Source organism: Heloderma suspectum, chromosome 6 (genome assembly GCF_057233095.1).
Source record: "Heloderma suspectum isolate Gila_16-S chromosome 6, 16-S_ref, whole genome shotgun sequence".
NCBI classification, from domain to species: Eukaryota; Metazoa; Chordata; class Lepidosauria; order Squamata; family Helodermatidae; genus Heloderma; species Heloderma suspectum.
Window position 1 is genome coordinate 6,247,235 of NC_139463.1, and position 25,701 is coordinate 6,272,935.

The 25,701-nt window shown below is 45.7% G+C and overlaps 3 protein-coding genes across 7 annotated transcripts; 2 read left to right on the forward strand and 1 right to left on the reverse strand.

Annotated features, from left to right (window-relative positions):
• The first annotated feature begins 6,331 nt into the window (after positions 1–6,331).
• CRYAB (crystallin alpha B) lies at positions 6,332–9,945 on the forward strand. Its single transcript, XM_084803548.1, has 3 exons — positions 6,332–6,623; positions 9,116–9,238; positions 9,742–9,945. Exons 1-3 carry the CDS (start codon positions 6,426–6,428, stop codon positions 9,943–9,945), a joined length of 525 nt encoding a protein of 174 aa, XP_084659674.1. The 5' UTR covers positions 6,332–6,425.
• Positions 9,946–10,015: 70 nt separating this feature from the next.
• Positions 10,016–16,979, reverse strand: CFAP68 (cilia and flagella associated protein 68). Of its 2 annotated transcripts, none has more exons than XM_084803545.1 (4): positions 16,823–16,979; positions 12,737–12,964; positions 11,511–11,577; positions 10,016–10,762 (listed from the first exon to the last, which is right to left on the reverse strand). In XM_084803545.1, exons 2-4 carry the CDS (start codon positions 12,959–12,961, stop codon positions 10,584–10,586), a joined length of 471 nt encoding a protein of 156 aa, XP_084659671.1. In that variant the 5' UTR covers positions 12,962–12,964; positions 16,823–16,979; the 3' UTR covers positions 10,016–10,583. The 2 variants fall into 2 exon arrangements, with proteins under 2 accessions (XP_084659671.1, XP_084659672.1); XM_084803546.1 differs by having other exon boundaries at positions 10,420–10,762; positions 16,598–16,979.
• A 33-nt stretch (positions 16,980–17,012) lies between these two features.
• On the forward strand, positions 17,013–23,815 carry FDXACB1 (ferredoxin-fold anticodon binding domain containing 1). Of its 4 annotated transcripts, none has more exons than XM_084803539.1 (6): positions 17,013–17,066; positions 18,435–18,629; positions 19,412–19,568; positions 20,722–20,925; positions 21,446–21,604; positions 22,195–23,815. In XM_084803539.1, the coding sequence occupies exons 2-6, from the start codon at positions 18,446–18,448 to the stop codon at positions 23,384–23,386; spliced, it is 1,896 nt and encodes a 631-aa protein (XP_084659665.1). In that variant the 5' UTR covers positions 17,013–17,066; positions 18,435–18,445; the 3' UTR covers positions 23,387–23,815. The 4 variants fall into 4 exon arrangements, with proteins under 4 accessions (XP_084659665.1, XP_084659667.1, XP_084659663.1 ...); XM_084803537.1 differs by lacking the exon at positions 17,013–17,066 and adding an exon at positions 17,585–17,662; XM_084803541.1 differs by lacking the exon at positions 20,722–20,925.
• Positions 23,816–25,701: the final 1,886 nt, after the last annotated feature.

The window sequence follows — 25,701 nt, forward strand, 5'->3', positions numbered from 1 at the left end:
TTCCAGGGTTGCAAAAATCCTATGTGTGCCTACTAAGCATAGTGGGACTTACCTCTGAGTAAACAAATGTACGCAGGAACATAGGAAGCTGTGTTATACGGAGTCAGACCCTTGTTCCATCTAGTTCAGTGCTGTCGACACTGACTGGCAGCAATGGTTCTCCAGGATTTCAGGCAGGAGTCTTTCCTAGCCCTACCTGAAGGTGCCCAAGATTGAACTTGGGGCCTTCTCTAAATAACTGCTTGGTAAATGGCCATCTTTATCCTGCCAGGGAGACAGAAAGGAAGTGTGCCCTGGACAGTGTGGCAGAAAGGAGGAACATCCTGATTTCTAATCACAGACAGGTACTAGGTCTTGCTTAGAAGCCTTGCCCCCTAATTCCCAATGTGTGGGCCCGGAGTGTGCTGACCCGGTAGTGAGAGAAAGGCTCCCCTCTTTATCAAGACCTGCTCCTGAAGGGGGCCACCATCCAAGTTTCTCTTTGGTGTCAGTTTTACTGTGCATGGTATTAAACCATCACATGGACAATGAGAAAACAACAGACTAGAAACCAAACATTGGCATCATACATAATTGATACAGATACTGAGAATATCTGAGAATCCTGTCTTTCATACATGCATCCCTCCCAAAACACACATTCCCAATGCTCCGCCATGACCTTTACAGGACAACTGTGGGCCAGTCTCACTCTCAACCTAATCTACTTCACAGGATTGTCGTGAAGATTCTTTATTTATTTAAAACATTTGTATCCCACCCTTTATCATTACGATCTCAGGGCGGCGTACAGATAAAATCAATTTAAACAGTGTAAAACAATAAATAATTTAAATAGCTAAAAACATATTAAATCATTAAGCTAGCTAATACCAATTTAAAATCTAAAACAATAAAACAGTTAACAGTGTACAAACTCAGGGAATCCAAGTAGCCCTCAAAGGCTTTGGTAAAAAGCCATGTTTTAACTTGGCACCAAAATGAAACCAGTGTCTGTGCCAATCAGGCCTCCAAGGGGAGGGCATTCCACAACCAGGGTGCCACAGCAGAGAAGGCCCTCTCCCACGTCCCACCATAATGTATGTCTCGCACTGGTGGAATGCAGAGGAGGGCTCCTCCAACAGCTCTCAGTCCTCGGGCAGGCATATATAGGGGGAGGCAATCCCTCAGCTATTGAGCTCCCAAGCCGCTTAGGGCTTTAAATGTCATCACCAGCACCTTGAATTCTGACCGGAAACATATTGGCAGCCAGTGCAATTCCTTTAAAAGTGGTGTTACATTATCTTTATGTGGTGTTCCGGTCAGCAGCCTAGCTGCTACATTTTGCATTAGCTGCAACTTTCGAGTTGTCTTCAAGGACAGCCCCACATAAAGTGCACTGCAATAGTCTACTCAGGAAGTCACCAGCACGTGCACTACTGTGGCTAGGTTTTCCCTGTCCAGGAAAGGCCATAGCTGGCCGATCAGCCAAAGCTGGCCCCAACTACTTCAGGTCACGGAGTCCAGGAGTACTCCCAAGCTATGCACCTGCTCCTTCAGGGGGAGTGCAACCCCATCCCGGAGAGGTTGCTTACCCAATTCCCGGACTTGGAAACCACCAATCCACAGAGCTTCCATCTTGTTAAGATACAGCTTCAATTTACTGGCCCTCATCCATCCCATTACAGCCTCCAGGCACTGGTCCAGCAGCTTCACCACCCCAGCTGCCTCTGACAACAAGGAGAAGTAGAGCTGAGCATCATCAGTGTACTGCTGACAACCCACCCCCAAACTCCTAATGACCTCACCTGATGGCTTCATATAGATGTTGAACAGCATGGGGGATAGAACAGAACCATGTGGCACCCCACAGCTTAATAGCTATGGGGTAGAACAAGGAATTCACCAAGACCACTCTCAGGAATCGGCTCTGCAGGTAGGAGGCGAACCACTGTAGCATGGTGCTCCCAACTCCCATCCCACAGAGCTGATCCAGTAAGACACCATGATCAATGGTATCAAAAGCCACAGATCCAGGAAGATCAACAGGGTAGCACTCCCCCTGTCTTTCACCCAGAGTAGGTCGCCATTCAGAGCAGCCAAGGCCATTTCAGTGCCGTGCCCTGGCCAGAAACCAGACTGAAATGGGTCCAGATAATCAGTTTCCTCCAAGAACGTCTGAAGCTACCTACCCACCACATGCTCAAGCACCTTGCCCCAAAATGGGATATTGGCAATGGGGCAATAGTTGTCACACACCTCCTGGTCCAGGCAGAGCCTCTTCAGGAGAGGGTGTACTAGAGCCTCTTTCAAGATAAACTGGACCACCCCCTTGCAAACCTTCCAGAGACCCGTGGAGGCAGGACAAGACGCAAATGTGATCAGTAACAAGGGTTTCCCCCTCTCGCCAGCAATACAGAGCAGCTTTCCCCAACATGACAAATGTTTTGGACTACAACTCCCTTCAGCCCTAGCCAGCATGAGCAATGGTCAGGGGTTATGGGAGTTCTAGTACAAAACATCTGGAGGGCACCATGATGGAGGAGGCTGATGTAGAGAGTCAGTGTGGACTAAATATATTGGACCCAGAGGGGAAACATGCGCTCAAATTCCACCGCACCCAAACTTATTCTTGGCATCCGTTCCCTTCTATAAAACGGGCAGTGGGGTAGCTGTCTACTTACAGGCTTGTTGCAAGTATGAACTAAATGAGTTAAACTGCCTTTTGCTATGCACTTTGTAGAAACGTTTCACAGAATGTCAGAAGAGGTCCCCACTTTTGCCTGCACAGCGTAACTTAATAAAAACATTTTGTTTTTTTAAAAAAGATTCTAATGGGGTGAAACCAGAGACCTCTTGAGCATCCTTTGGGGTAGCAGGTGCACAGACGTCTTGTCTGCCTTGTTATTTACATGAGATGAAACTGGAGAAGGCAGCCTGCCCTCGACCTTGGCGCTGTAGCACTCCTGGTCCCTTGCCATAAGCTACCAGGCAGAGTGTGCCTGTCCCGTCCCCCAACCCAACAGCTCAGCTCCGTCCCACTTCAACCCCATCTGGTCCTGGCTGTCGCGGGATGGCTGGAGGGAGAGCCTGGGCCATTTCAAAATACAAAGAGCCCTGCTTTCCCAGTGGAAAGTCTTCTCATAAGGGCACAATCCGGCAGGATGTTCTCCTGCACACTGTCCATCAGAATGAAAAGGAACTCCTCAGCGGCACAGCTTGTGCTGGCGACAGGAGAGGAAAAATAAGTGGATATTGATTATTTATTTATTTGTTTATTGCATTTATATCCTGCCTTTTTCCCTTTTGCAAGGAACCCAAGGCGGCTTACGTTATCCTCCTCCTCTCCATTTTATCCTCACAACAACAACCCTGTGAGGTAAGTTGGGCTGAGAGTCTGTGGCTGGCCCAAAGTCATCCAGTGAACTTCCATAGTCGAGTGCAGACTAGAACCTGGATCTCCCGGCTCCCAGTCCAACACTCTCACCACTACACTGCACTTTTCAACTTTTCATTGCTCTCCTGCGAGTTCGCCAAGCATTGCGGACCCACTCCTAAACATTCCTTTGCAGCCATAAGAACTAGCAACTTAAAATAAAAAAAAAAGTCAGCTGAGATTGTAGGATCCCAGTACCAAATTCTGCTCCCAGTAGCAAATTCTGTGTACCTCTGGCATGCACAGAACTGTGGTACACACACTACAGCGCTGTTGCCTCTACCTTAGATAAGATGTCGTCCCACATGCTCCTATCTTTATGGCACAACCCTATGCATGTCTACTCAGATGAAGTCCCACTGAGTTAACTAGAACACACATCCCAGGTAAGCGTGTAGAGCACGCCTTCTCCAACCTGGTGCCCTAAAGGTGTTTTGGACTTCCGCTCTTACCATCCCTGGCGATTGGCCATGCTGGCTAAGGCCAACTGGTGTTGTACTCCAACTCATCTGGAGAGCAGCATGTTGGGGAAGGCTGGTGTATTAGATTGCAGCCTTTAGGGCTAACTGCACATTAGGCAAAAATGTGCCCGTGTTGTGAGCCCCATGGGCAGAAAAATTAACAAGGGGGTCAATTTGGAGCAGAGAAGCTGATGGTAAGCACCCCTCTCTCCTTCCGCTTCTAATCACTCCCCAAAGCTGCTTTTCTTTTTCTTTTTAAATAGTGCAGGAATTCTAATAAGCATGGTGTGTGCGCACATGCACTCATGCGTTGTACGCATAGGTTAAGTTGTGTGGGGTAAAACTGAGTGTGCTTGGTACAATTTAAATTGTAGAGTAGATGCACCTCTAGGATTTAAGGCTGTAGCCCTAAACTCATTTAATAGGAAGTCCCATTGAATTCAGTGGGGCTTATTTCTGAGTAAACATGCATTGGAGGATCATGCTCATCACACAGAGCTCATCAGAGCAAATGATTGAATTTCACAAGTTATTACATGCCTCAGAGCTTGGGGACAATATAAATATTTATCGACAATACTTAAGGAATTCTTTTAGTTTTAAGGTGATCCTGAATGGTGAACACAGACATAAAATAGGGCAAAGTTTGAAAGCGAACATTTCAAAGAGGAGCAACATTTCAAGTCAGCTCCTTCACCAAGTCAAAATGCAAGTTTAGTTACATCTCTGTTGCATAAAAGCAAGCAAAGTTACAGCTTGATTTAATGCACATTTACTCAGAAGCAAGTGCCTTGTGTTAAATGGTACATTGCTCTCTTATAAGCGTGCTTAGGACTGCAGTCTTACTTGAGAGTAAGACATACTTCCAAGGAAACATGGACAGGTGCTGCACTAACACAGAGATTGTTTTCCTGGAGAATGAAACCAAGGGTCCATCTCGTTTTGCATCCCACTTCCCACAGGGGTCAGCCAGACACCCTAGGAAGCTTACAAAGCAGGTCACAGAAGGCCTGTTTTTGCCCTCCACCTGGCAACAGGTAATGGAGAAACAGTGCCATGTACACGGAACTGGCTTCTTGATACTTGGGAGTTTCTCAAGGTGTCTCTGCTGGGGTGCTTAGGCTCGGCCACAGCATACAAGCACGACTACTGATCTGACAAAAGGAAACGCCGAGCAAGGGATACCACCAACACACTTGCAGTGGTTACACCCTTGGAGGGTTGTGGGGGCGAAGAAAGAAGAACAGAGACTGGGAACAGGTTCGGCCGCATTCATGTCATGCTCAGCTGGAGGCGGTGTAATGTCTGCCAGTGGCCCTGCTTATCCTTTCATGAGCCTGAGCAATCAGACTTAATGCACCCAGTTTTAAATTTAACCCAGTGGGTTAGATGAGTCACCTCTTATTCTTAGCAGCCTGTATCAAAAGCATTTGGCTCAAGGGTGGGACAAAAGGAAGTAAACACTCCAAGGTCTCCAGATCCAAATAGGGCAGAAGCACCAACTGGATACAGCCTGCACCACCAATGTCACACCCTCCAGGCACGTTGGACTACAAGAGCCAGGAAGGAAGGAAGAAAGGAAGGAAGGAAGGAAGGAAGGGGAGGGGGGAGAGAGGGAGGGAAAGAAATGGCTCCATCTACTCCAGCATTATGTCCATCTACTCCTTGCTGGGTCCATCTACTCCAGCATTACCTTTCCACCAGCAATAACCACCCCAAGTCCTATGGAAGATAGCAAACTGGGCCCGAAGATGGTGGTTATGCACTGTTTGCCTCCAGCATCTGATCACAGAAGTCCTGTGTTTAGATATCCTGGCTGATATCAGGGGCTGTAGCCTCCATTGATCAATTTAACCCTGTTTCAAAAAGCTACCTAAACTGGCAGCAACCACCACATCTTGTGATAGTGAGTTTTATAAGCAAAGTCCACACGGAATTCAATAATACTTCTTTTTGTCTGCCCCAAACTTGCCCCAGATCAACTTCACTGGGCAACTCCAACTCTTAGTTCTGAGTGAGAGAGAGAGAGAGAGAGAGAGAGCTCCCTGAGTAACTATTTCCTGCCATAACACAGTCAGGGAAGGCAGGAAGGACGGGATGGACAAATGGACCGCATCACAAACCAGATTCCGAGCAACAGAGAGACAGAAGTCCCTTGTTTCTCTATTTGTGAGACAAAGATAGTAACTGCATGATGCGCGCTGGCATCTGAAGTAGCGGAGAATGCCAGATCAGCCTGACCGGGCACTTAAAAAAAACAAAAACCAGAAAGGAGTGGGTTGAGGAGATTTCATGCTGACCTGCTAGAATTTAGCTGTGTCCTTTTCCCTCAGCAATGTGGGTGCTGAGTGGAGTGTACAAATCTGCAACTAATCTGCTGGCCAGTGCTGAATGGTGCAGATGGGGGAGCAGGGATAATGAAATGCCTGACATCACCGTTCCAGAGAGTTCAGCCTGGGCACAGCCTGGCACCAGGGAGCATATAAAGCCCCAGCTTGCTGCTTGTGGGAGCGCACTGCTGCCCACTGTCTCCTTCGGGACCAAGCCAGATGGATATCACCGTTCACCACCCCTTCTTCCGCAGACCTCTGCTGTCTACCTTGTTGCCCAGCCACATCTTCAACCAGACTTTCGGGGAGCACCTTTTGGAATCCGAACTGCTCCCCGGTTCCTCGGCTCTCAGCTCTTTCTTTTTGAGACCGTTCATCCTAAGGAACCCAAGCTGGCTAGAGAGCAGACTCTCAGAGGTAATATATCTTCTCGTTAAAAAAACGAGCTCTAATTCTCAGATAGGCGCTTGGTCCAGGTGGAGGTAGGCCTGTCACCTTCAGAATCACTGCCCTTTATTGATTAAATGTGTTAGCTGGATATTTATATGAGCTGAAGGGCATTAGCATTAAAACAGGGTCATAAACATCCATGACAAAAACAACATTCTCACTAAGAATAAAGGCCAAGGAAATCAACATCCCCCTTAACCTTGGCCACTAAAACCTGTTTTCTGTAGTGACCAGAAGGGTGTTTCCAGACAGAGAGCTCCCAGCACTACCAAAGAAAAGGCATTTTTCTTGGTAAGAAAAGAGATTGAAGAAGCAGTGGGAAAACACAGGATGGCTACAAACTGAAGAAATCATCAGGATCCCTCAGCAAATTCTGTGAATGAGGAAGGGTGGTAGCATAATGAAAGCCTCCTCTGGAAGCACTCTAATTTTACCTTTTAGACTGGAATAATCTATGAAAATTATTCACACAGAATAGACAGCAGAAAAGAGAGAGTTTAAAATTCAAATGTAGACTGCATGTGAGTGATAAACCCTGGAAATGCAAAAATCAGTGTAAGAATGTTCGCAAAGGTAGATTTGGGCACATTTCCCTACTGGGAAGCTCTCTTCTGCATGCCCTACTGAAATTAAGGAGAGCTGTGCAAGAGTATCCGTGTCTATGCAGCTCATGCAGGAGATGTTCTTGTGGGTTGCGGCCCCAACCTCTGAAATACAACCAGGTTTTCGAAGGAAGCAAGTTCCACAGCCTGTGGGCTACTGTTGAGAATCTCCCAGGAGCAAGAATACTGCAGTTGACAAGGGTAGAAATTACATCCATGAATGACTAGAAGTTTGGCAACTGTTTGACTGGCCATTCCTGTATGTTCTGGCTGAAAGTTAACATTATTATTGCCTGCTTATAGTTATCATTCATTCCATGCACGAAGATTCCGTCAGTTTGGACTATTTGGACTACAGTATTTACTATTAAGACACTTGCAGTTGCATCATGCATAATTCATATTATTCTCATAGCCTAAAACTGCTAGGGGCTGTACAAAAATTAAAAAACCCAATGCAGGCCTTGCTCACTAGTTTACAATCTAAGAACAAAACATATATAGGGAGGAAAGGAAGATAAAGTAAAAGGGGGGAGGGTCAATCCAGACAAGTCAGGGTGAAGAGATGTATTTAAAGAGGGGCTTGATTGTAAGCAAGGGTGGGTGACTTGTGGCCCTCCAGATGTTTTAGCCCACAACTCTCAACCTCCTTTACCATTGGGTGTTGAAGGCCAAAACATCTGGTGGAACACATGTTGCCCACCCCTGGAATACCGGAAGAGAATTGTATGTCAGGTGAAGGGCTTTCCCGTGGTAGAGATTTGCATGGGAAAAGGCACTCAGTGGGGAACAGAGATATTTCATCTTAGTTTTAACAAAAAGATTGGCTCCTGCAGAATGAACATACGAAGAAAGCACATGCTCAAGGAAAGCTGGGTTTATGGGCATGTTGATGCTTTTGTGTGACATGAGAAATTCATTGTCGTCCACATGCATCCTGATTTATATACTTTTGTTTTTAGAGTGTTCACTCACAAAGGTGGTTCTGATAGTCACATTGGTGGATCTCTTCAGTCTTTCCATTTCCTCTGGTGGAGAGTTTCCATGCCAGCACAAGAGCTCCTTCCTGGACCTATGATACTGGTGTGGAGAATTCATCACATCAAAGCCATGTTCCCCTTTCTCCGTATGATGAACATCAGAGCCCTGCTGGATCAGACCAAAGGCCCATTTAGCACAGCGTTGTCTTCCCCACAGTGGCCAACCAGATGCCTCTGGGAAGCCCACAGGCAGGACATGAAGGCAATAGCCCTCTCCTGTTATTGCTCCCTAGCAATTGGTATTCAGAAGCACGCTGCCTCTGAAGTGGATCTATTTAGCCATCACGATGAATGGCCTGATCCTCCATGATTTTGTCTAACCCCCCTTGAAAGCCATCTGAGCATCTTGTGGCAGGAAATTCCATAAATTAATTATGCGGTGTGTGAAGGACTTTATTTTGCCTTCCCTAAATTTCCTGTCAGTCAATTGGATGATCCCAGTTCTAGTGTTATGAGAGAGGAAGAAAAATGTCTCTGTTCATATACAGGATTTTACAAATTTTTCCCCGCCCCCCTCTGTTGTCTTTTTTTCTAAGCTCAGAGGCTCCAGGTGCTTTAGCCTTTTCTGCTAAAGAAGGTGCTCCACAGCCCTGATGATTTTCATCACCCTTTTCTGTATCTTTTCCATTTCCACACTACCATGAAGGTAGCAAGCAGAGCAGTCTTTCATTTTGGAGAAATGGAATAGCCAACAACCTCCTGTAGACTGTAAGCCCACAAACAGGGTCCATGCCTGATTATTTGTTCTACATAGAGCACCCAACATGTAGTAGACATTAAATACCATTACTGCCTTAACCAGTTTTTTTGTCAGCAGATGCGACTGGATAAGGACAAGTTTTCTGTCAACCTTGATGTGAAGCATTTCTCTCCCGAGGAGCTAAAAGTCAAGGTTTTGGGAGACGTGATTGAAGTTCTTGGGAAACATGAGGAGCGCCAGGTTGGTCTAATCTTCTAACTAACGTGTCTGGCAGGTGAGGTGGCGTGGGAGGAATGGCAGGGCTGACCCCTTCTAAAGAAGGGTGCCCATCAAGGATGGAGATGTTAACATTGCCATGTTACCTGTCACACAGAAGAGCCTCAAAAAGATGTTTGCAGGCAGAGGAAATAGGAAGGCCCACTTAATCTCTTAGTATTTTGGTTTAAGCCTGTAAAGGCCAGAGCTGAAGCGTATGAAGGGACCACTGGCCCATCTCGTTCAGCGCTGCCTCCTCTGAACGGCAGCAGCTCTCCAAGAAGTCGGGCGGGGCCCTGCTACCTCCTGGCCCTGCTACCTCAGCTCCTTCAACTGGAGAGCCTGGGGATTGAACCCAGGTCCCTTTGAATGCAAAGCAGGTGCTTCAACACTGAACTCTTGGTTCTCCCCAAAGTACACAATTCATGACTAGCCATATTTGGTTATGCTGTGCTTCCCCCCCCCCCCCCCCGCTCTCGTTCGGAAAGGACGAACATGGTTACGTTGCCAGGGAGTTCAGCAGGAAGTACCGGATCCCAGCTGACGTGGATCCCCTCTCCATCACCTCCTCCCTTTCTTCAGACGGCGTCCTGACAGTGAATGGACCAAGGAAGTCAACGGAAGTTCCTGAGCGCAGCATCCCCATTGCAAGGGAGGAGAAATCTGCCCTACCAGCAGGGCCAAGGAAGTAGATGGCTTGTAGAGACCCACCCTTTTATGTTCAAGAAAGCCTTTCCATTGGACACAAACAGCAGACAGCTTCACTGACTGGCTGTTCTTATTTATTTGTGCTAAGATAAGCGATTATGCTTGATTACTAACAAATAAACCAATGAGTCAGCATCTGGTGGCTTCTTCCCTCATTCTTAGGGGCAGCTTTCATTTGAGACAGGACTCAGTCCTAAAGCATGTGAATTGATTGTTAAAAAAAAGAGAGTGAATCTGAGCACATGGAGAGGGCTGCTGCTGCTGAGCAACCACAACCAATGTTTTTAAAAAACAAAACACCTTACTGGCTCTTCTATCCTTGGCTACAGAGCTAAACAAACTGGATGGCTAGGAAGGCACAGGGTCAGACAGCCCTTCACAGAATGTGAAGGAAAAGGGCAGTAACCAGAACTGAAACACGGAGACATGAAGCCCCAAGAACCACAGAAAACCTCCTCCTCACTCTGGCGCACATTCTTTTATTTACAGATGCAGTTTGTGATCTGCTGCATGGCAGCCTGGCTTTCCAGTGGATAGATCAGGAAGGGAGCTGGGGGCCACTGAGTCTTGTAAGCAGGGCCTTCCAAGTGGTCCTGAGGCTGAAGAGAGGCCCTTGGTTATCTTACGGCTTCAGCTGGGTCCCTTCTGGTTCCTTGGGCTTCCCGTCAACCAACAAGCAGGCTCCCCTGCCGTGTGGAGGCGCATAATCGATCATGTAACACGACCGAGCAGTTGGCTTGATTGGAGGAGGCTCCAGCTCTGGCTGGTGTCCAGGGAACCAATGAGCATCTCGTGTAACTCCTAAGAGTAGAGAGAAGACAAGGCTGAGGAGCTCAAAGCAAGGCAGGAAGCTGGGGATTTGCAAGCCAGCCAAATGGAACAAACACACTGAGCTAACTTGGCAGATGCCAAAGGCAACCAGAGCTTCTGCCCATCTAAAAGGGAGCTGAAAACCTGAGGTGGGATGTTAGGAAAGCAAAATAGGCTCCCCTGTTTGATCACAATTGCATTGTGGGGGGTTTTGCACCTTGGTGGCGGTCATCACCTACAGGTGGAGTTGTTCACCTGTGTAATTTGCATACCACACACAGAATCTTGTATGTTTTTGTTTCTTGCTTTCAAAACCATGGACTCTCTTTCACGCTCCAGTACCCACCACTTTCTAAACAGGAACAGTCACCCAGGATAGTTGACCAGTTTGAAGGGAGAGGGAGTGGAATAGTTCACTGGCACATCCAGATTGCTTGGACATCTGGATGCATTTTGCTGGATTTATTCCTGTTCCTACAGGCCCCTTTGCAGTGGTGCACATTGATCCCAGAAGTAAATGAGTGCTATTTCTTTACTTATTGCAATTCTAACCTGACTTTTGGCCCCACAAGGAACCCCAGATTATACACCATCACTGTCTGTATTCTTCCTATTTGGACAAATCTGTTAGGAATATTTGGGTTCAGGAGGATTCAATTCTGAGGGAGGGACTAGATGCCCTCAAAATCTCCTTGCTGCCCTTAAATTATTTGCCTACATTTCAGTTTCATGCACCTACTTCTTGTACTGTGAGGCATTTCCTTGGAGTAGTCTGACGAGTAGGTAGACTCATAGTAGTGAGCATACTGAAAGGGAAAGCCCAGATTGAATGCATGGTTAGTTAAGAAGTCAACTTCGTTAAATCAGGTAGAACCTTAATAGGAAGAGCCTTAGCACTAAAGCATCTCCACTTGCAAACTGTTTTGCAGATTGGTTTGAAGCTCAGCAGAAGGGATAATCAGCAACAGGGGGAAATATGAAGTGACTAATACTGTACTCATATGCATGTTTACTCAGAAGTAAGCCCTGCTGTGTGGAATGGGCCTGCTCCCACAGAAGTATGCATAGGATAGCAGCCAAGGAAAATAAACGAGGAACTGCATAGAAAGCAAGCAAGCAAAGACAACAGAATACAGAGGAATGCTATCTAATAATACATTTTGTGTATTGTGCTTCCTCCTCATGGTACTCTGAGCAATATGCATGGTGATATCTTATTTAGATACTGGGCCAATCCAGATCCAGACACGCTTAGCTTCAAAGATAAATTACATCAGAACAATTATTTTATTAATATATGAATTACATTTGTATCCCACCTGTCCTCCAAGGGGATCAGTGCTGCACATTTTCTCTCCCCGCCCTGCCCCCACCTCCGCCTTTTCATCCTCATACCAATGGGGTGAGATAGCTTAGGCTGAGAGAGAATGACTGGCCCCAGGTTACCCAGAGAGCTTCATAGCTGAGCAGGGAGGTGAACTCAGTCCAAGACCAAGAATCTGATCTCTCAAGGCTGGGTTTGAATCAGGGGAGTGAACATAAGAAGAGCCAGGCTGGATCAGACCAAGGGTCTCTCTAATCCAGCATTCTGTTCACACAATGGCCAACCAGCTGCCTGCGGAAAACCCACAAGTAGGACATGCGTGCTTCTAGATGGAGGGACCCTACGGCTACCAATCAGAAGGCATTCTATCTTTTTCTCCTTAACGGATTTTCTGTAGTGAGAAAAAAGACGGAGGGAGTGGTAGGGAAACATGGGAGGGTTGCGAGTGGAAGATAACGATGTTTAGATGCCCTATAAAATTCTGTGAATGAGGCAGGGTGATAGCACAATAAAAGTCTCATCCAGAAGCACCTGCATTTGGCATGTTACAAACAGAATTACACACAAAGTGCTAGAGAATCAAGTATTTCAGTTTATGCTGCAAGCTAACAAGCAGGTCGGTGGGAAGCCGACACTCTAACCTGGGAAGGGAGAGGCTTGGGCTGCAGCACTTTCCGAATGTCATAGCGCTCCTCGTTCCAGTTCCCCAAAAGGGTTTTGTTGGCATAAGAGTCCTCATTGGTGGTGCACCTCCAGCCGTACTGGAAGAACTTGGACGTGCTGTTCCAATCTGTCCACACTTCCCCGTGGCCATTGGCATGTAATAAACAGCCATGATGGGGGTTAAAGAAGCAAGACAGGGACATGGCCTGGGAAGAGATAAAGAAAAGAAAAATAAGAACAGGCAACAACTGAGGGCATAGCTACATTACAAACATATCTGCTTTAGACCACTTTAATTGTCCTGTCTTCTTTCAAAGAATCCTGGGAATTTATTTGAAGATGTGCTGAGAATTCTGTTACGAGATCCCCAGCTGCATCCTCACGGAACTTCAGTTCCCAGACTCCCCTAGGGAGAGGGGATAACTATTAAATAAGGTTAAGGCTACAATCCTAAACACGCTTACTAGGGCAGGTACAGGCAACTTGTGACCCTCCAGAAGTTTTGGCCTATAACTCCCATCATCTTTAGCCAGCATAGCCAATGGTGCGGGATGATGGGAGTTGTAGGCTAATACATCTGGAGGGCCACAAGTTGCCCACTACTGTACTAGGGAGAAATCCCAATTGAACATAGTGGGACTTTCTTCTAAATAAACAACCACAAGCTTGCACTGTAATGCTGCAGTCCTATGCACACTTACTAGGGAAAGTCCAGTCAGAATTGGCACAACTTCTTTCTGAATAAATCTGCACTGTACATCTGTAGTGTAGATAAGCCCAGAGAAAACACAAATTGAACAACTGTTCTTAAAGTATGTGTGTCCTCTAATACTGCTGCTATTTGCCATTTATTCAAGGCCACGAATACAGACTTGTGACTGAGCCCACAAAAGTTGCTAGCCTGAAAACTAGCCTGCTGGTGACTGGCAGAGAAGGGACAGGGAGCTGAATCTCTATGCTGGGCACAAAGGAGGGAACTTCTCTCCTCTGGCAGTCCGCTTGGTTCTACGCTGGGCTCAGAGGAGTAACAGAGCCCTCCATGCTGCCCACTCACTTGCCTGCATGCACTTCCATGACACCTATGGGAGCAGGCTAGTGCTCAAATGAAAGGCTGCACTAATGTGCTTGATGCTCATGCACTACACTAGGTGTCTTGCAACCAAACTTGCTTTTATAAGAATTCCATAAGGCCCATTGTTACATGGGACTTACTTCCTCACAAGTACAATTGGGATTGTTGCCAGAGAATAACTATTTTTACTTTTTACAGCTTAGGCAATAATTTTGTATTCCTGACAAATGTCAGTTTCAGCCTTTTGCTTCTCCAGTTCTTTTCCTACACCAAAATCAGTCTGACTTCCTGACAACTGGCAATGATATTATTCTTGAAAGATTTGATTTTAACCAAAGTACATTGGGGATAGTTTCAATGTATGCAGCAAATTGGTTGCCATGAGAATTACCATTATACCATGAAAGCAAACTCAGATGTTATTATTCTGTGGGAAAGGGAAGCTTGAACACCTTGGAGGATGGATTGGGCTGAAATCTGGAAGTGGAATTCTGCAGGGGAATACCTCTGAATCAGAAGTAACTGTTGTAGTATATGAACTACTGGTCTCATCCAAATCCCACATTTCCTTGCTACTTTGTCCTGTTCTTAGTTGGAAAGTGCGAAAGGCTTTAGCAGCTCTGACAAAGGGAGGTGGTAGGAGCAACTGAGGCAGGCAACTAGAAAAACTGATTACTTTTGTTTGTGATGCAATTTCTTGATCATCAGCTAGGACTGATGTCACTGGCCTCAGTGCATCCATGGGGTGAAATGCTTTTACCCCACATTGCTACCTCTGGACCTTGCCAAAGTACCTAGGCGCGAAGCAATGGCTACGGCTGCAATCCCCCATGGACTTACTCATGAGTAACCACATTGAACTCAGTGGAATTTACTTCTGAGTAAACATGCTTAACAATACAGAGGTAGAAATACTACCAAAGTTTTGGAGCAGCCACATCAGCTGTGTAATGAGGCTTGATATCTGAAACTATCAAAGATCACTTGTGCTACACACCCCTTGAGTTCTCTAGAACCATCTTGTTAGTTAAGGCTGCAGCATTGTATCTAAACAGGTTAAAACTAATGCCACAACATCTTTTTCTATTATATTTACTTTCTCAGCCTTATTAGGAATTACATAGAGCGGTACGGATGAGGAGCTGGGACACAACCCTGCCAATGCAGCCAAGCTGTGCACCCCATCTGTCCCCCAATGCTGGTTTTGACTCTCAGAAATAAAACAGAAAATACTTTGCACATGTTCAAAGGCACTTCACTGCTCTTTCCAAGGAGCTTTTAGGGATGAGCTCCTACCTGGTTTAAAGGCAAGTGGTGCAGTGGGGGAACTTCATAGGGAAGGCAAAGGATTAGTGAAGCCCACTGGGCTGGTGCTTCCAGGAGCTGGCTAAGCCCCAACTTTGGGACTCAGACAGCTCCTGGAAGTACCAGTTGTAAGAGGAAAACTGGAGGCTAAAATTTCAGGGCCCCTGGTATTGGATACATAGGCACACTTACTTATCAACGTATGTATTACTTCTCCTTCCCCTTCTTCCTTTTGAGGGGGCATGGCTTCATGGGCTGGGCTGTTGGGCCAAACTGGCCCGTGGGCTCAAGGTTTCCCATCCTAGTGTTGGAGCATCAGACTCATACTGCAAAGACCCAACTTCAAACCCTAACTCAGCCATGAAATGCATTGGGTGATCTTTGTCAGTCATTGTATCTAAGCCAAACATACTTCACAGGGTTGTTGTGAGGATAAAAAGTAGAGCAAGGGGACCCTGAGGTTCTTGGGGGAAGAGTAACATACAAAAATAAACAAATACAAAAATAAATGAAAATTGTCCAGCTTCTCTGTTTCCAGCAGTAGCTAGCCAGATGCCTCTGGAAAGCCTGCAAGCAGGGCACAAAGTGGCTGGACAACCTTGTTTCTTGCTCCCTGAACCTGCTTCTGTGGGTTCTCTGTGCTTATGAGGGGAGGTGTGACCTCACTCTCATTTTCTCCTCGTCCTCCACCACCACCTGTCTTCTTGAGCATGAACCAGAAGTGATGTAGCTGCTAAAAAAAGTTACTGCAGTTTTAGGCTGCATTAACAGAAGTGTAATGTCCTGAACAACAAAACATGTCCCAAAGCCATAGTTTCACTCTGTTCTGCGTTGGTCAGGCTGTATCTGGATTACTGTGTCCAGTTCTGGGTGTTACATTTTTTAAAAGACATTGACAAAGTAGAGCTCATTGAGGGGATAACTACCAGAGGAGAGTGAGGCATTTGGGAATGAAATCCTATCAGGAGTGGTTGAAAGAGCTGAGTATGTTTAGCCTGGAGAACAGAAGATTAACAGGAGATATGGCAGCTGACTTCAAACAGTGCAAGTGCTATGAAACCAAAGGTGGGACAGACATGTTGCTCCAGAGGGCTGCATGACTAGAACCAATGGGTGGAAACTGTGGGAAAGCCAATTTAGGCTAAATGCATGATGAGAAACTTCCTAAGGATAAGAGCCGTTTAACAGCAGAACCATCTGCCTCAGGACGCGCTGGAGGGTCTCCTGAGCTGGAGGTATTCAAGCAGAGGCTAGATGGCTGTCTTTCAGAGATGCTGTCTTTGCAAGATTCCTCCACTGATCAGGGAGTTTGGGCTAGACGACCTTCAAGGCCCCTTCCAACTCTAAAATTCTGTTTCTTGTTACCCTCCAAGAAGTTTTTGTTTTGTTTTTTTACGGAGGGCTGCCTTCATGGATGTTAAAAGTCCATTATTATTACTATTATTATTATTATTATTACTACCTTATTTATTATTGTGCTTGTGAGACTTCCTTTTAATTTCTGGCCTTCCCAAAGAAGGGTGTTTTGTATGCTGCTCTCCCAGTAGCCACAGTGGTCTCAACTATATCGTCAAAGGCGAAAAAAGCTGGTGGACTGTCTCTGAACAAGGAGGCTCCATTTCAGCTGCTCCGGCCAAGGGCAGGTCGCTAATAATTACGGTCAAGACGGCCCCTCCCGATCACCTACCTAAGGCCGCCGCCTTCCCTCCGTCTCAGAGGAGTTCGCCCCACCAGGGCGTGGGGGGATGGACGCCACCCGGCCCCTCCCTCCGGTGAGCGACCCGGTCGCGCGCCTCAGGGAAAAGGAAGGAGCCGTTTCTATGGCAACCGCCCGAGCGAGGCGCGCCGGAAGTGGGGCGGAGCTCGCTGGCGGAAGTGACGCGCAAAGCGAGCGCGGCGGCCGGCCGGCTTCTGAGGCGGACTGGGAAGAGGTGCGTGTGGCCGGGGGTGGCGGCGAGAGAGGGGAAACTCTGCTAATTAGTACAGCTTTCCCCGAGGTGGTGCCCTCTAGATGTGGTGGACTACAACTCCCATCCTCCCCAGCAAGAATGCCCATAACCCACCCAGCTGGAGGGCACCAGCTTAGGGAAGGCTGACCTAGCTCATTATCATCTTTACTCTGATTGGCTGGGGTGTGTGTGTGATGGGAGTTGTAGTCGAAACAACCCATGGGTTGTTGTTACAAGCCGGGTTCTGTGTAAGTCAATTGCCCCTATGTCCCAGTAGGTTCCGTGGGTTGGCGGCGTCAGTATGCCACCGATTCAGAGAGAAAGCATGCAGCTAGCTCTTTTAACCCCAACCTGAAACAATGGGACCCTGTTTATTCCACACGCATACGCCCCTCAGGACATCTGCACTGGATACGTGTTAGCTTAACTGCTCTTATTTTTTCCTAAGGTCCATGGAAATTGCAGTTTGGGCTGGTCGGAGAAGGCATCTCTAACGGAATGCTTCGTGCCTCCATTAAATTACAGTTCCCAGGATTTTGGATTGGATTGCTATGATAGCTAAAACTAATATAGAATGGGTACAGATGTGTAGTGTAGATGGACCTTCTCCCCTCCCCGCAACCCCACCGTTGTATTTCTACTTTAAAAAAAGCAAAGCAAACGTTGCACCATGAGCTCAGGTCAACTTCACTTGTGGGTTGCGACCTACTAGTTCAAGAGCAGTGTTCTGACAGCACAGCTGGGAGTGGTCAATGGCCCAGGTGCCTTCTAAGAGCCTTCCCCAACCTGGTGCCCTCCAAATGTTTTGGACTACAACCCCCAGGATTCCTGACCATTGGCTATGTTGGCTAGGGCAGATGGGAGTTGTAGGCCAAAACATATGGAGGACTACAAGTTGCCAACCCCTGCTCAAAGGTCACAGTTCTCAAAGTGGGAAACCACGAAGAGCTGCTGTGCTTATAAGGGAAGCTGTAGATTCATCCCCAAGTCCTCCACTACCCCCCTTAAAGTCACTTAGGGTGCAATCCTTTGCATGGTTAGGTAAAGAAGTCCTACAACTCCCAGCATTCCACAGCCAGCCATGCTAGTTAGGGAATGCTGGGAAGGAATGCTGGGAGTTGTAGGACTTTTTTTTCTGTGTAACCATGCATAGGATTTCAGGCTTAGTTTGCTTGTGAGTTCTTTGAATTTCTGGCCTGCCTAAAGAAGGTTATTTTGTATGCTGCTCTGCTATTAGCTGTGCTGGCCCCTATTGTATTGTCAGAAGGTGCTGCCTTTGCAGACCTTTTGTATCTTAGGATGACAATATCTTGGAAACCAGCCTCATCTCTTACTTTCTCTCAATTTAAGACTTTGCCACCATGAGGTCTCTGCATCATCGACCGCACTTCCTCCTGGTTGGAGAAGGAAACTTTTCCTTCTCAGCTGCTTTATGTGAAGTGAGGGGCTGTGAAACTCACATTGTTGCTACCTGCTATGACAGTGAAGACGCAGTTTCTGGACAAGCTCTTGCCAAGTCCAACATCCAATATCTGAGGGACACAGGTAAAAAGAAAAAGAAAAAAAACCCTGCTTGGTGTGTATCTTCTGATTGCTGTATTTGGAGAACCATTTCTTCCAGGTCAAAATTGTCTTGTGACTCTGGGGAGTGGGGTGGCGATCCTTCATAGGCCTGCAAAGATGCTGAATAAGTGACCATGGCTGCTTCAGCCCAGCTTCTGCCAGCTGTCCTTTTCTCTGCTTGCTCCAGCAAGCTGGACTTCATTTTTGCACCATGGCAGGTGAGAGGAAAGAGGCTGGATGAAGGGACTTGGGAAAGGAATGGCGTGTAGGGGAAATCACAACTGCATTCTCATCTTGTTCCTCAGCCCTTTCAGAGCTATATAAAGAATCTCCAGATGGCAGTCTTGCAACCTTGCCTGGGCCTTTCTTGAAGTTCCTTGTTGTAAGTGGGTTGCCTGGAGCTTTTTATTATGTCTGGATTCTGTGCGCGGCTGGTGTATTGTCCTTAGGCAAGGAAGTGCGGTTTGGAGGGGGCACCTAAAAGCCCTAAGGACTCTGTGGATTTGCTTCCAGTCTTCTTCACAGCACTGGGAATAGAAAATCCTGTTGCTTTATTAATGTAGCTCTGGGGAAAAAAATTACTAGCTGAATTATATTTTAGTGTATAGTTGGGTTTTTGTAGTTTAAAGTTTTATTGTAATGTTATATTTATTGTATACGTATACTTTTATACTTACATTTTGTTGTTCATTGCCTTAGGTGAACTTGATCCAAAACCTTCTACTATCTTAAGCCACCCATTTATTTTTCTTTTAATATTTCAGGAGCTGAAGTTCACTTTTGTGTTGATTGCACAAAACTGAAAGAGTACTTCTTGCCATCTGAGAGAAATTTTGTTCGCATTTATTTCAACTTCCCCCATTGTGGGAGAAAAGCTGGAGTGAAAAAGAACAGGGAGCTTCTTGCCAGGTTTTTCTGCAGGTGAGGACAAAACAAAGCAAGACAGTGTTCTCTTTTCTGTTACTGTGTGTGTCTGTTGTAGTGCTATAACTACTTTGTATCAGAAGCTCTGTCTTCAGTTTTCTTAATAAGAATAAAAGAGGAAATGTGTCTTTCTGTCTATGCCATAGCTCCAAAACCCTGAAACCAAGACACCTGAAACTTTGCATGCATACTAAGGGGACCCTAGGGGAATGAAGCTTGGGATTATTTGATTTTTAAAATGCATGAATTAATTGTAATGTGTTTGACACCTGCAGTAACACCTTCAGTCTCTAGGTGGCAGACTGCCCTAACCAGCACATAGCCATGTCTAGGGGGGCCAGCCACTGTAGCTTCACTCAGATGAGGTGGGTGCAATGTGTCCAACTCTGACAGCTGCATAACTTTGCTTGAAGGCTTTGCTCTATCAAACAAAGGGCTATCCCCATCCATATGAAGCCAGGTAGATTTGCTAGTAAGATAGATAAACATGAGCCAGATATGTTTTAGGTTTGCTTGCTTTGTACAGGCAAGCAGGTTCAGTTTGTATGCTTTATTTTCAGCCCAATATATAAATCTTCACTGTAAGTGGAAGATTTCTGCAAGGGCAGTGTAGTGGCAGGAGGAAGCTGATAGTGTTGCAATGAGGGAATAGAACAAGTAGAAAACAAAGACCTCTGCCACCCAGAGTTATTAACTCCATTTGCAACTTTTCCAGCCTACCTTCCCACTTACAAGGACTGTAAGAGTCCATGTTTAGCGCAACATAGCTAAGAAATTATAAGCACTACATAATGTAAGAGGAGCCATGCTGGATCAGACCATAAGCCTATCTAGTCCAGCTTTCTGTTCCCACAGTGGCTAACCAGATGCCTATGGGAAGAAACAGGCACCATGCAATAGCACCCTACATGTTGTCCTTTCTGTGCAATATTTTGATGACTTTGCTAAAAATTCCTTTCAGAAGAGGCCAGGCAGAGTAACCAATCAGTCATGTACACTCTTCTTTCCTCTTCCTCAACTGTACCTTTCACATACCTCTCCCACTCCCAATCATTAAAAGCAATACAATTTAGAGACTTCTTGGAAACAGCCCACTTGCTGCATCAGCCACAGGAGAATGCTGCCCATCCTTTGTCTGTTCTTATTCCAGCTGCGCAGAAGTCCTGGCAGAGAAAGGAGAGGTCCATGTGGCACTTTGCAGAGGGCAGGGTGGCACCCCTGCAGACCAGCCAGTGAGAGAGTGGCACAACAGCTGGCAAATAGTGGCCATGGCAGCAGAGGCGGGATTTATCCTGAGTGATGTTCATCCATTTAATATCAGGGATGCTTGTGGATATAAATGCACAGGTTACAGGTAACCTGCAGGTACTGCACAGCAGTTGGTGGCATCTCAGATGTCATCTGGGGTGTTGCCATAGCAACCACCATATTAGCATCTGTTCCTGCCTCTTGTGATGCCTCCTCTAATGGAAGAAACACCACGCATGTTCTGTAGGCTGGGAAATCATACACAACAGTCTTTCATCTGTTACTTGGGTAGTATAATATGAAACTTCCTGTTTAAGATTATTTTTTCTTTAGCAGTAGAGTTCTCAAGACTTTGTTGATAGAATGGATTGGCTCTACCTCCAGTAAAGACCTACAAAAATGTAGGGATGTCTGGAAGGAGTCTGAGATAACTTCCAGTGTCTTACTTCGAAGATCCCACCTCATGCTTTCAGACAATCTAGCATTTATCACCCAGGATTTTCAGTCTCATTGGTTTACTGTTAATCAGTTCATGTAATTCAGCTTAAATTTTTGGCTTCATGCTTATGCTAGTCAAAAGTGTCAGATGATGTACCTCAAAACATTCTTGCCTTGTTTATTTCTAGGAGTCAGGATAAATCTTTCTGTGTAGAAGGAGCTCTGAACCACATATTCACATGGAGTTTGCCTTTTCCGCATCCCAGACCTATGATCTGTCAAACGGAGCTGGAAGGCAAATTGGTTTCCTTCCTAGTTCCAGAGATATTTCTAGACAAAATTAACAGGTATGTTACTGAGTGTCAAGATCTTACGAATTTATCCATGCAAAACATAGCCACTTAACTGATCACTGTGCTCAAGTAGAAATTTGAAACTGTGTGCTATTGTCTTAGCATTGAGATGCATTTATGGTTTGCAGTCCAATCCTCACTGTCTTTACTTGGATGTAAGTTCCATTGACTTCAGTTACATTTATTTCCAAGTAAGTATGTTTGGGATTGAAGTATAATCTTAAACTTTGTACTATGTAAAGGTTAGTGTGGCTTAATGGATCTCTGCTAGAGTCAAATCCTGATTTATGGGATCTCTGTGTAACCTTGGACAAGTCATGATCTCCTGCTGTTGTTACTGGAAAAGGGGCTCCACCTGATAGGAGACAAACAACCCAGTCTGGCTTGGATGTGGAAGATAGGTTTGCAGCCATTGAGTCTTTCCATCTGTGACATGGGAATAATGATGAATGGGCAAAGGATCATATAGCACTTCGTACATTTGGTACTATGTGAATAATATGTTGTTTTATAATATATATAAACTAATTTTAGTGACTTGCTTGATAATGTTGATTTCTTCTATATTTTACTATTTGAAATAGGTGTTTCCTCGATATGAATTTGGAGCATCCTGTAAGGACAATAAATGAAAAGCTCATCAATGAGCTTGGCAAATCCTTCCCAGTTCAGAAAGTGAACTCTTCCATTTCCTTGGTGTTCCAAGGCAGCCCCAGCTCCCCTTCCCTTCTGGATGCCTTTTGGATGGTTCCTGTTGCCAAAAGAAACCCAAACCCCAAGGCTGTGGCTAACAAAACTGCAAGGGATACAGAGGCCTTTGCCTTCCCTTCTGGTTTTCCTGGCTGGGGTGGTAGTGATCAATGTCATGACTTGATGCTCTGGGAAAGCAACTGGGTCTTGGGACAGTATTATCTCAGACCTTCCTTGCTGCTTTCTCTTCATACAGTCGTACAACAAGCAGAATTTCCACCTGGGACTCTCCTGGTCCTCAGTGGACCGGTCTTTAGGAAATGCAAGCTGTCTGCTCATGCTCTGCCCATTTTTCATGAGACTGTCTTTATCTGTGTGGTTAATAAGGGCTTAGAACGTGTAGGACTTGCAGAAGCCCTAGCAGAAAACCTCACAAGCACTTTAAGCTTGCTTCTCCAGCCTTCAGGTGTCAAGTTGGACTGTACAACAGTCGGACCAGAAACTACACAACTAAATGCCTTTGTAACTACTGAACCCCAGCTGCATGAATCAAAATATTTTATCACTGTGACCCTTGATGCTTCTAATTGTGACCCAAAGGAAATTTGTGTAGGGTCAATTGGCACTGCTCCATGGCAGCCAAAGAGCATTGATCAAGAAATTGTTTGTGCTTCATTGAACCTTGATCTTCTGGCCATGCAAGTATGTGGAATCTTTGACTGGCGCATGCTCTGGACTTCTGATAAGCGTTTCCTGAATCAGTTTACAGGAGGGCGTTTAGGCCCTTTCAAGAGCTTTTCACTCTATCCACCCTCGTATGTGCACGACATCAGCTTCTGGGTTCCAGAACTGGAAAGATTTAACGAAGCCCAGTTTCATACCATTGCTAGGTGCGTATCTGGTGAAACAGTTGTGTCTGTCCAACTGTTGGACAGCTTTTTGCACCCTGACACGGCACAAACCAGCCTCTGCTACAGGGTCACTTACCAGTCTTGTGACAAAGCGCTCACTTGCCAGCAGGTGGCAGCCCTGCAGATAAAGCTGAGGGAAGAAATCCAGCGTGTTCTGCACGTGACTCTGAGGTAGCTCTTCGTCCTCCACAGACAGAGTTTGTCAGAGACCAAATTCAGGCTGCTGTGAGAAGTCTGGATATTGCAGTGGGAGTGTGCTTTTAACACGGTGTGCTGCATCAGGCCAGCCAAATGCCTTTCATAACGGCTGGGTGGGCTTGACGGGTATATACGCCTGACACTTTCCCCCCCCTTATGCCCCTTAATATAATAAAGTTCATCTGTTTAAATCTTGTTCATTTGTATCACTCTTGGTGGGTGGTTCTTATATGAAGTTTGTTGTTGTAGACTATTGTGATTGCATCTAGCTCTAATCAAAGAGCCAACAGCCAGTCAGAGAAGACAGTGGTGGACTAGATGGACCAGTGACCTGATGCAATATAAGGCCATTTCATATGTTTCTTCTACCCTGTTTCTGTTATATTGAATGGCATAAACAGAAGAAACTCCTAAGCTTTATGTGCTTAATTATTCAGTTCGTGTATTTGAAGGATAACATTTCTAAAGTGGAATTCTGGCATCTTTAAGGGATGCACTGGAGATAATTCTTAATGACATTTTACCTGCCCTCTATTGAAGGAGCTCATGGGGTCATAGATGGTTCATTCCTTCTCTGCCTCACAACAACCCTGTGAGGTAGGGTAGGCTGTGAGATGGTGGCTGGCTTAAGGTCAGTAGGCATGCTGGCCTGGGAATGCTGGGAGTTGTAGGACTTTTTTCTGTCTAAGCATGCATAGGATTGCACCCTTAGCAGACTTTGTAGCTGAACAACAATTTGAACTTGGGTCTTCCCCATCAGAAGTCCAAAACACTCCCAGACTTCCCCAGCTTGGTACCCTCCAGATGTGTTGGACTACAGCTCCCATAATTCCATCCATCATGATGGGAGTTGCAGTCCAACACATCCGAAGGGCATCAGGTTGAAGAAGGCTGCTCTTTCCACTACACTTTTGCAGCAGCAGCAGCACATCTGAATTCAGAAATGCCTGCACCTGTAGGCGGCTGAATGCAAAGAGAATGAGTGACAAAATCCAGAGATATTTATAACTGCAGGCCTTTCAAAGACTCAAATCAAGTGCTGTCTCATTTTTAGAGGGGATTACTGCAGTTGTTACTTTGGCTAAAATAAGAGACTGTAACAGAATCCTTTTGAGTTTAAGCTTGAGCAGGGTCCAGCCATAACTGGAAGGAGAAGAATGGGCTACCTTTTTGGTCTGATGCCAGCCAGTTCTTGACTAATCATTTTGGATGCTCAAAAGCTGGGATGAATGCAGGTCTTACTTGAACCCAATCCAGTCCATCTTAGCTACTACACTACAGTGCTTCACTTTCACACACTTAGCACTCAGTGATATATTTGCTGTTGAACTCCAAAGTGCATATACAGAGATGCATGCCACTGAAGGTGTGACCTTGGACACTCTTACTAGACAATAAGCACCATTGAATATGGTGGGAATTACTTCTGAGTAAGCATGCATAAGCTAAGATTTCACTGCATGGTGATGATTCTATAGATACTTATTTGGGACTAAGGGCACAATCCTATGCATGTTTAGACAGAAAAAGCCTACAACTACCAGCATTCCCTAGCCAGCAATGCTGGCAGAGGAATGCTGGGAGTTGTAGGCATTTTCTCTGTCTAAGCATGCATAGGATTGTGCCTTTCATCTGTTTAAATTCAGTGGGACTTACTTCTGAGTAAATATGCATAGGCTGAGGTATATTTTCCTAGCTGGGCATTTTTCACAGTGCCTGAATATATATATATAAACAGACATGAAACAGATGGAGGCATAAAACTATTTTTGTCTTGTTCCTTGGTTTGTGTGCAACAGGTGGTGTTTGGAAAACTTTAGTCTATAATAGGGGTAGATCACTTAATGATGGATAGGTATGCAGGATCCAGTTAAGCATGTAAGGCATGCAAAACACCGTAGCTATCAGTATGTTTACTTGCAACTAAGTCCCATTTTGATAAATGGGATTTACCATCAAGTATGTATGCATAGGATCTCACCCCCCACCCCATTTCTCTCCCATCATTTGAGGCCTTTGTTTTATTTTATTGTCACAAAATAAATTGTAATGCACACTGGGATGTTTATTAAAAAGAAAGATTTGTGCATTTCATAAATCAATCTTGAACATGTTTACTTAGCAGTAACTCCTACTTTGCACGTCCAACCTGTTGCTTTGTTCTCCAATGTTTTTTGAGATGAGATGGCAGATATGTTTGCACAATTGGAGCACACGCTCAGTGAAACGGCAGCTCAACAGCCCCTCCCTATGCACATTTACTCAGAAGCAAGTCCCAGCTCCACATTCAGT